The 10,864-nt window shown below is 38.0% G+C and overlaps 1 protein-coding gene across 1 annotated transcript; it reads right to left on the reverse strand.

The window, feature by feature from the left end:
• Nucleotides 1-6,042: 6,042 nt before the first annotated feature.
• Nucleotides 6,043-10,778, reverse strand: LOC137170336 (ADP-ribosylation factor-like protein 3). Its single transcript, XM_067573629.1, has 6 exons — nt 9,686-10,778; nt 8,539-8,682; nt 8,275-8,391; nt 8,109-8,159; nt 7,649-7,834; nt 6,043-6,438 (listed from the first exon to the last, which is right to left on the reverse strand). The coding sequence occupies exons 1-6, from the start codon at nt 9,686-9,688 to the stop codon at nt 6,388-6,390; spliced, it is 552 nt and encodes a 183-aa protein (XP_067429730.1). The 5' UTR covers nt 9,689-10,778; the 3' UTR covers nt 6,043-6,387.
• Nucleotides 10,779-10,864: the final 86 nt, after the last annotated feature.

Here is a 10,864-nt window from a genome sequence, read left to right on the forward strand (position 1 = left end):
AGCCGAGCTCTGAGGCCTGGGAAATCTATTAAGGCCGTGCTATAGATCATCCCATCCACTGTGGCGTGTACATAGATCGGTGGGCTCATTTGAGGAATATTGAATCGGTTACAGTAAAGTAAGCCCCTGGATTGAGTCAAATGTAAAAATCCATGCATGTGTGAGGAGCTGTCAGCGTTGTGCTGTAATGACGGATGGCGCTGGGTCCAACTTTCAGCGAGAGGTGATAAAAAGTCAAATTATGAGCGCCGGGAAGGGACAAGAGAGTGTGGGGGAGCGGAGACAGAGAAAGAGAATTGGACCAGATCCGTCAAATGATAAGGGCAATCAGTCAATCTGAGAACGCTTCGGACGATGGAAAGTGTTATTTCCTCCCAGTGCAGTTTGGAGTCAAGGGGTCGGTGAAGGGTCAAGAGTATGACCTCTGACCTCGCGCTAGTGAAGAGTGAGACACCAGTCCGTCAGTCATTGATTCGTAGTCTTCAGTTTACCCATGTTATTATCTATCAAACATGATTGGTTTCCAATTGCACTGATTTGAACAGGAAAGTACTTTAAGTAGTGACAAGGATGTTTTAAATGCTGATTATTGAGTGGAAATCAATTTTAATTTCACAAAAATTACACAATATACCTCAAATAACAAAACATTATGCCGGTAAAGTCATGCTAAATAATGTCTGTTAGGTTTACGTTAGCTTAATCAGTTAAAAATTAGCTTAACCTCTTACTCTAAACTACATGAACTAACACACATACTTCTCCATGTATGCATATATAAACAAAACAGATTCACACATTTAAAACGTTGGTAAGTTTAATATATCCTTTGACACTCTAAAACTTTTTTGTTAGTTGTTTTTTGGAAGTTAGGGTTTAGAGCTTGTTATGTTATAGCTTGTGAGACTTGCTACATTTTGACTGGACAGCTACAGATGTGTCTTTTTTTTTTTTTTTACAAAAGAAGGAATGAGAAATAAAACTAGCAATGGAGCAGCAGAATATGGGAAAGAAACAACCATTCAAATACCTCTGACCACACAACCTCACACACTTAATAACACTTAAACATTTTCAGATAGATAGTTATGTTTTTTATTGTGATTTTAATACTTATAACACACCAAAACATTTGGCTTTTTGGTTAAATTCTTCACATGAGGCTCTACGCTGTGGTCAAAGTTTGTACCAAACATCAACTTTCCTCATACATAAGGAACAATTTGTGCTGAACATCATGAAAATTACACTGTAACCTGTTTTGAAAAACAAAAAATTAATGGATCATACAAAATTAACATTTAACCTCCTAATCCAGGGGTGTCCATTCAAAATGTCCCAGTTAAAGATCTTCCAAGTGAGCCACTGTTTAGGCATATTTCTGAAGTCTGTTCCAAAGTCGGATCATCTCCCATTTACACTCACCGGCCACTTCATTAGGTACACCTGTGGAATCTAATGCAATCCAATACAAAAGCTCTGCCATCAATTCTACTTAAACATTTTCAGTTTTTGTTCAAATAGTCAGAAAGGTTATAATTCTACTTTATGTTTATTATTGAGGTTGTAATCGGTGGTGGTGGTGGTGGTGTACTGGTGTGCAGCTATGACCTCAGTAATAAACATTAAGTAGAATTATCACCTTTCTGACAATGTCAACAAAAACTGAAAATGTATAAGCTTTGTAAAAGTAGTATTTATGGAGAAGCTGTTGTTGTTGGGTGGCCGGTAAGTGTACATCAAACTTATTAACTCCAAGAAACTACTGAAGAGCTCTGTTATAAACTGGGTTACAGTTTACATATTCAGGGAACTCCCAGATACTAGAAGCATAATCTGAAAGAGGACACAAGACTTATTCAGTTAAGTATGGAAGTCTAGACCCTTTCATAGTCCGACTTTGCTCAATACTGATCCCAAAATAGCTGAATATCTTCCTACAAAAGTCAGTACTCATCTCAAAGTTTCTGCTAGCGTCCCACTGTATTACTCAACCTCTGAGTTCATCCGAACACCACCTCTCCTTCTCTGCTTTCTGTCTCAGGAGCATCAAACATGGACCCCCTACCAGGCCGACCCCTACGCCGACCCCCTCCACGCCCTGACCCGCTCTGAGGTGTGAACTTCTGTCCCCCAGCTGATAGAGACTCCTGATCATTTTTATAGTCCCCCATCCCTTACTCGTTTATGACTCTGCAGTTTGATTATAGCAAACGGAGCTCAGAGAGGTAAGAGCCCCGGAGAGGCAGACACTCACTCACACACACACACACACACACACACATCAAAGGAGCTATGAGAGGAATGTGGACATTTGTTGTTTGTTTTATCATCCAGTACCAGCACTTATCTGCTTAATCATAAAGGATTGGCCCGGGAATGAGGCAGGAGGGACACTCGGCTGGCCAAACAAACTATTCCCAACTCTGTAATTGTTGCTTGTGGGATGGGCCAGCTTCATTTTGATTATAGCAGCTTACAAGGTACATGGTAGTTTGATGTGAGGAGAGAGTTGAAGAACAGAATATGAGAGGCCACAGTTAAGCATTAATTAAAGCAAAGGATGGATTGTTACTGTTAGAGTAAAGATGTAATATTTATGTTCCTCAGCATTACAAAAAATTCCTTTTTACATTCTGGTGAATCAGGACAAACAATCACCAACATTAGAAACGACTGAAAGACTGATAGACTGGTAACAATATTGTGATTAATCATTAATACACTTTCCACCAATAATTTGGATCCCCCCCCTCCTTTATCATACAAATGCACCTCAACTACTTGTCACTTTTTAAATGTTTTGCTTCTGAATTATAGTTTGTGCAGCTTTCTTGTTAAAAGAGTGAACTTTATGTATAGTTGTCTATACATTTCTCTGAAAATTAAAATACTTTGATGCAGTGAATGAAATTAGTATAATATTGATTATTTGTGGACTGTTTTTTTCCACACAACTTCTGTATTATACTGTACTGAAGTTTACAACCTTATAGACAAACAAAGCTGTTCTGTCAGTGTGGTCAACTATTTGATAAAAGTACGTGTTCAGGTTTGGTTCACCAAGATTTTCCACAGATGGAGACTGACCAACAAGGAGTCAGATAATGCAGATAATCACTTTAAAGGGGTCCAGTGATATAATATCACACTTACATAAAGTGGTGGGACTCACAAAAGACAGAATGGTCCAAATTGATCCAGCATAGGTTTTGATATCCCAAACTGTATTCCCTTGTATGGGTCAGGCTCAATAAAAGCTGGATCCTTCAATTCCCATGATGCAACACAATAGCTTCTTTTCAAATCTTTTGAACTCCAAATGCCCAGTTTTTAAAAATCTGTAATCTCAAACACAACCACAGATAACTCCGATAATATCACAAGGGTTATTTCCTCTGACTTTACAAGACTAGAGCTGCACGTTTAATCGAGAGTTGATTGACAGAAATTTAATCATCAACTAGTTTGATAATTGAATTTTTTTTTTTTTAGGAAAAATGCCAAAGATTTTCTGGTTGCAGCTTCTCAAATGTGAGGATTTAAAGATTTTGTGTGTCATGCATGATAGTAAACTGAATATCTTTGAATTTTGATTGTTGATCGGACAAAACACATCGTTTGAAGATGTCACCTTAGTCTCTAAAAGATTACAAGTTATTTTTCACTATTTCCCGACATTTTATAGATAAAATGAATAATCAATGAATTGAGAAAATAACGGGCAGTTTAACTGATAATGAAAATAACCGTTAGTTGCAGCCCTACAGAAGACATTATGCAACTGTCCTAACAAGCTGTGCAGTACTATGTTCACGACTACTAAACGGATCTTGATGTGTAAATTAGAAGCAAAATACTGTACACCTAAGATATGATACTTATAAGCACCTGTGCATGTAACCCTCACTGGTCGTATGTAACGGGCCTCGAGCTGAAGAGATACTTGCTTCACTAAAAGAGCCTCGTTACATATGAAACCTCAAATTTGATTGAACTATGAGGGGTTGAGTGTGTGGAGTAGCTACTAGTCTGGTTTATCACTATTTGTTTGGCCTCTATGTCGGTGTTTTCCCTCCTTATATAATTAGAACATGAAAAACACATCTATCTACCAAAATATTTTTGCACATCATCCCACAGATTTCTCTCAGTAACCATCATGTTTATCTCACCTTCTATCTCATCTGCATGTTCTCTATTACATGAATTAAATGTTTTTTTCTTAACATCTGGTTGAGGTTGTAGTACCCTCTTTTAGGTCATATCAGTGAAACCACTGCTGTAGTGCCCGAGTGACTGAACTGTAGTTACAGTGTGTGAGATACACAACACTTTAATTAAGTCACAGGATCTCTCTCCCCCCCTTTTTTTTTCTCTCTCTCTCTCCGGCCCTGTGAGTCAATCAGACTCTCTGCCCTTCGTTTCCCCTGTGTGGGAGGCCGGTGTGCTGGCCTGAGTAGCTGGGAAAGTCCCATGATTTATGGCCCTTTGCAGGCCTGACTGCCTCTCACCTCGCTGAGATAGAGCCAGAGGTAACGAGGACTGGTTGCTCCAATCCACTCTTCTATTTGGAAAATCCAATTTTATTCATTTGGGATTTAAAGGCACTTCACAGCCTTCGCCGTCTGATTCACATGCTATTGGTAGATAAAATTGGAACGATTTATCCGGGTACTTCTGTGTGTAATTGAGTATATTTTTTATAGGCTGGGTGATTATCACATGGATTAGATGTTAATGATTAAGCAATCCGAGGGGAGAGAGAGAGGGGCATTTCATTCTCAGTTTCACATGGTAGAGTTTCATTTCCTTATTCATTACTTTTTTTTTTCTCTTTTCGTGTATGCTCCATAGAGCCTTGTAAAAGTGTTGGATGCATTTACGCAAAATGAAAGCAGCTTCCGAAAAATGGTAGGTCTCCTTTTTCAGTTTGGCCAAGACGATCTGTTGTGGCTAAATATTTACCTTGTGACTCTTTGCCCTGGTCAAGTGTACATAACAGTGCTGTATCAACAATATTCAGATATAATGTAAAGCAGAAAACACACTGCTGCATGAGACCAAAGCCCTCACTCCTGCACTGACGGCTGAATCATTATGAGGTCCATTTTGAGGATTTCTGCACTTGTTTCAGTCTCCATCGGAAGATCAAGCAGCTCCATATTAAAATCAGCCAACCTTACACACAGAGAGGGACACGTGTGCACACATACCAGCAGCAGGGCAGTAACTCAAGGCCAAAAGGAGGTTTATTTTTATCATGGGCAAAGGCGCCAAATCATGTTGGTATGAAGGGGGCTATATAAATGCAAATTGTATTGGAGAGCTATTAGTCCTGGAAAAGGTTTGTATGTAAATGCCCTATAGGACCACAGTGGAGCACTCGTCCAGTTCAGATTAGCAGGGTTTGTGGCAAATGTGCTGCAAAAGACAAAATCGAAAAGTAGACAGAAAATGCAATTGCCTTGTGGTAAATCATTGTGAACAAGGTGAGAAGTTGAGTAATTGAATGGCCAAGGTGTTTCTATGTAGTTTATTGTGCATGGAAGAGAGATGTATTGAGGTCTGTTTCCTGCGAGCATATTTATAGTCATTTTGTGCATGGTACACATCTTTTGTAGTACCTGTAGTACATTTTGTGTTCCTGAGCAAAACACAGTGTGGACATTAGCACCTCTGCAAGAAAACAAAGTGTGAATGAGCAAAATGCTGAAGCATCACTGAATGAATTACTGTTGATTAATGCCTACCTTGTTTATGGCCGTGAATCTGTTTGACAGCATGTCAAAAAAAGACTTGGTGGTCGGTAATAGATTAATTAGTTTATAATACTGAATGAAAAAAAATTGTGATCATTAAATGACCAAATCAAACATGATGACACAGGATGCCTCATCATTGGAAAGAAAGGAGAGAATATAATAATTAGGCATTAAGCTGTGAGAGACAACACTAGCGCAAGGCCGCCCTCTAGCTTTGACTAGAGAGACTCACAGGCATACATCACATACCAGTCATTAATCCACCACACAAAATATAGAAGTTTTGATCTGTTTACTCAGTCATTGTCCTCATACCCTTTCATTTAAAGTCACACATTACAAAATATTACAAGCAGAAACAGCAGATAAGACAGCCTAATATTTACAATATATACATTTTAAGATACAGGGTTAAGAAGATAACGTGAAATCTGTTTTATTGTTTCTATTCATACAATGTTTTTTATGCTGGTAAGTACACAAAAACACAGTGAAGACAGAGTAAAAGAAGTGATAGTTTCATAAAAAATAACAACACAATCAGTCATCTCCTTATCCTGGACATAAAATGACCGAATGGGTCAAATTTAAAGTGCAGCTGCAGTTCTTCAGGGATGGTTCGTCAATTCTTCTTCCGAAATGTTATATTCCTGCACACCCAGTTCATGCCATCCTGGAAAAACCAAACAGACAATCAATGGCATTGTGCTGTTAAAATTAGCGAGGCGAAATTCATGTGAGCCTCAGCTTCAAAGTCCATGTATGTGCTCTAGTTTATTGCTGATTTTCAGGGCAATAACTTCCTCCTTTGACAGCCTACTGATGTTTTCTTATGCACTTAATAGAGGAAGAAGGGAGCTGCCTCATAAGTTGAAAGCACTCATTGTATGTGCCCTCTGATGCAAACTAACCAATAAAATCAGGAAATCGAGGCAAAAAATTGTAAAATGCTACTCAGAGTGGACTATTATCTATCTGTTATCTATTTGATGATGTGTAATATATTGACTAGGGTAGGGAATGTTGTTGTTTTAAAAACATTTTCCTACTGTAGTTGGTTATGGGAGGCTGAAGCACTTTAATACATATAGTGAAGACTCGGCAGCAAAGCCTCTTTAGTCTTTATAGAGATGAGAACATGCTTGACTTTGAACCACTAATCTGGGCAATGATATAGTATGTATAATTTGAGCGTGGAGATGTACTATTTTAAGGATCAATGAATTATAATTTCATGGATATGACAACCTTAAAATCCCCCCTTTACTGAAAAAATGTGTTTTTCTTCTTGTTACTTCACTTGGAGTGAGTTTGAAATTTTTTTACATATTCATAATTTCTATATTTTTTAATGAGGAAGAAGAAGTAGATGTAATTTTAAGAATTTTTAACAGGTTAAATGAATCTTTTTATCAAACACTTAGTACACTTATTGTTATTCTAAGCAGAGTATTTTTATATTTCTTAAAAGATGACTGGAGAGGGTCTTTAAATTTACACCCAGAATCAGCTGAATATAAGAGGAATTAACTACACGGATTCTGCTGGCTTGTTAGTTAACATGAATAGGTGTTTTTAAGTATTATAAGTATTATAAGTATATAAGTATTTGCCAAGTAGTAGTCAGTGAGTTTTAATGTGACATGTGTCAAGGTTTTCAGTCAGTTATGGTGATTAGTTTATCATTTACTGCTGCTTTTAAACGTATAAACTGTGTTGCTGAAAGCTACTGTTGCTATCAAAAGTCACTATGTCAATGCCAATATTCTGTGAGTGAGAATTCAAACTGACTGTGAGTGCAGCTGGTGCCACTTTGCTGGCTGCCCTGTAGTCTCAACCCTCGCTGGTGTATTCATGTTGTGTTGTTTGCAGACAGCGTTTACCTGCACTCCCTCAGCAGTGAGTGCTGAGCAGGCCTGGACCTGCCACATGCGATCTCGGATAGTGTGCAGATTGAGGCTCTCTGCCAGCTCAGAGGCTGGCGTGGCTGTCATCAGGTCCTGCTTGTTGGCAAAGATTAGCAGAGGCACGGCAGCAAGCTTTTCCTCGTCCAGCAACTCAGACAGCTCCTGAAGGAACAGACGCACAAGTAGAGTCAGTAACATAATCAACTGTCTGATTCAGGAAACTAATCCGATTCTGAATTTAAAATGAAAATTTATAGACTGTAATTGACATGCTGTGGTCTTCATCATCTGTAATCATCCATGATCGATGTTTAATTCCCAGTGTTTGTGATGAGTCAGCACCCACAATGAGAATCTCTCTTGTTTCTATATATAGCAAATAATCACATACTGAAGAATGTTATTCTATTATTGCAAAATGTAAACTGCATCTCACCAGACTCGTCTCTTCCAACCGTTTCCTGTCTGAGCTGTCAATCACGTAGATCTGCAAACAGTACAGTCAGTATTAACAAACTGATCTTAACATATGTAGAATAATACATCATGAAGACAACAAGCAGCTTGAACAAGCAGCTTATGCATTTCCCAGCAGGCCCTACCAGCACATCTGTGTTCTCAAAGTAATTCCTCCAGTAAGGGCGGATCTTGCGTTGACCTCCGATATCCCAAACATTCAACTTGAAGCCGGACGACTGAACGCTTTTTATATTGAAGCCCTGTTCAAAAACAAGATGGATGCTTAATGATTAATGTAATATCTGAAGGAGGTGAATTAAAACATGATTTGGACATCTGTTTGACTGGAAAATGTCTGTGTAAAGATAGAACAGTTTATCACTAAGTGGGTGTGTGCAAATTTGTACTTGTGTCGGTGTGATGTGGCTGATATCTTCGGCTGCCAGCTGTTTCAGCAGAGTGGTCTTGCCAGCATTGTCCAAACCGAGCAACAGTAAGCGCACCTCCTGTTCTGGAGACTGCTTCAACCTTCGAAGAATGGACAGCAGGCCCTGCAGGTGATCAGAGTGCACGTTCCAAATTTAAACCGCATTTAAAAAGACAAATCAAAAGCCCTGCCAGCATAGTCTCACTGTATTGTTAAAGGGTCACGGCTTAAGCTGTATCAGGTAAAGCTTGAATAAGCAGCTGGCTAGCACCCTGCGCAGCCTGCAGCAGTCATCAGTGGCCAGTCTGCTGACAAGGATTGGCAGACGAACCTGTCGCAGCATATAAAGGAGGTTAAACACTCGCCTCACAGCAAGAACCATCTAGAGCATGAGGATTTAGCTGTTAGCCGCTTGTAATGACATACACATGTAGGGAGACAAAAGCTCTCATTGGTCAGCCCAGATTAGGCGAGTGCGTTGTTAGTGGCTTGTGCCCAGAAGGTGGTGAGGAAGGCTTTGGCTCAAGCTCTGCTAAGATGACTCTGCAACCTACTGTGTCCATATTGGAATCAACAGATTTTCTGTCAATAAAGAAATTGATTCATATACTAATAACTCCAGCACATATACAGTAAAACGCATCTTAAAAGTTACCTATTCACTTAACTTTTTTAGATTTAATAACTTTACATTTTGTGGTTTAAACACTTTGTCTTCCCCTGTGTCTACTTTTCTTTCCCCTGTTAAGACATTTCAAACTAGCTGCTTTGAAAAGTGCTATATAAATAAGGTTTGCTTGCTTGCCTGCACTAAAAGGAAGTGAATAATCCAAAAATAACATTAGAAATGAATACACTAAAACGATTACAACTTGCCAAACCACACATTTGAGCATCACAGGTATATAGCTTGCTACTTCCAGTGACAGCACATATTTGACAGTGACGACATGTGACCCACACTAGCTGCTCTATTCATGGGCATCTACTGTTAGACAGTTGTATCTAACAATATCCAGAATCACACACATGTCCAGCAACAGCAACTAACAATCATTCAATGTAAATATAAATTAAAAGTTTCATCAAAGTAGCTATGGCTATGACTGTGAATCCTGATAACTCACCATGTTTTCCTCAGGTGGAGCTGTGGCCCCTGCTCAGGCTGAGTGGATTAACTTCATCCTGACCATGCTTCTTGGAAGAACAGCTTTCAAGTTTGGTTACCAGGGGAACCGCGGTGTGACGTGGCATGACAGGCAAAACAGAGGTCCAAAAATAATACAAATTGAAATATTTACATGATTTCGACACAAATACAGAAATCATTTTTTAAATTTGATCAAATTTTTTTACTGTTTAATTGATCTTTCTTATTGGTTTTTTGTGTCATGATTATGATTTTGATACATGCTACAAACACACTTTTTAAATTATATTATTATTATTATTTAAGTTGGTTTGCAATATTGCTTATTCATTTTTTAAAGTTATTTAAATTTATTCATTTTTCTCTTTTGATTTTTGTATTATGTATCAGTTTATTTATTAAAAATGTTCCCCAAATACTCATTTTACTGTTGGTTGGCTTGTAATATCACTGTGCTGTTAATAAAATTGTAAAATTAAAAAAAAAGATTTGTAGCAATCTTCTGCATTGAACTTGAACCACAGACTGACATGAACCATGGATGAATTATAAGAACTTATTATATCTTATTATTATATCTATGACATGAACCCTGAAGCCTTATTCATTTTTTTTTTAGAAACAACTTTATTGAAAAAAGTATACAACAAGTTTACAGTACTTTGTGTATACAACTTGTATCTACAAGCACGCCAGGGGGACTAAAGGTTGTAGTAATAAAAAAAAATAGTTGATTTTAAATGTTACAATAGTTATACAGCTTTTAACATTTTTTGTTTTTGCTTTTTTGTTTGTAAATTCCGATATTGGAGAAATGTATTGTTTGATATGGACAGTCAGCTCTGAAACGTTTGGCTTTGGCTTTTATGCTTTGTTTGTTTGTTTCTGTTTTTTGTTTGTTTTGTTTTGTTTGCAGCCAAGGTGTATAGGATATAGGGGGTGGTAGGGTACAGGCTGCTTTTGTTGGTTGATTGTTTTTTGGTAATGTAAAGACCTTGGACAGAGATGTTGATATGAGTTTTTCATTCATTTGGAGTGCATCTGGAGGGGCAATGAAAAAGTTGGTCACAAAAATATATATATGAAGCAAATTAATTAAATAGAACTACTGGAATAGTGAAACTGAAATATATGGTTTTTACACACGCATACACAG

This window comes from Thunnus thynnus, chromosome 19, assembly GCF_963924715.1.
Source record: "Thunnus thynnus chromosome 19, fThuThy2.1, whole genome shotgun sequence".
NCBI lineage: Eukaryota > Metazoa > Chordata > Actinopteri > Scombriformes > Scombridae > Thunnus > Thunnus thynnus.

What these genes read in the sequence shown, in the direction of transcription:
- LOC137170336 (XM_067573629.1), bottom strand. An exon ending in GCCACATCACACCGACACAA is followed by an intron (nt 8,392 to 8,538) that starts GTACAAATTTGC and finishes GTTTTTGAACAG; the next exon opens with GGCTTCAATATAAAAAGCGT. An exon ending in TTGAGAACACAGATGTGCTG is followed by an intron (nt 8,160 to 8,274) that starts GTAGGGCCTGCT and finishes TACTGTTTGCAG; the next exon opens with ATCTACGTGATTGACAGCTC.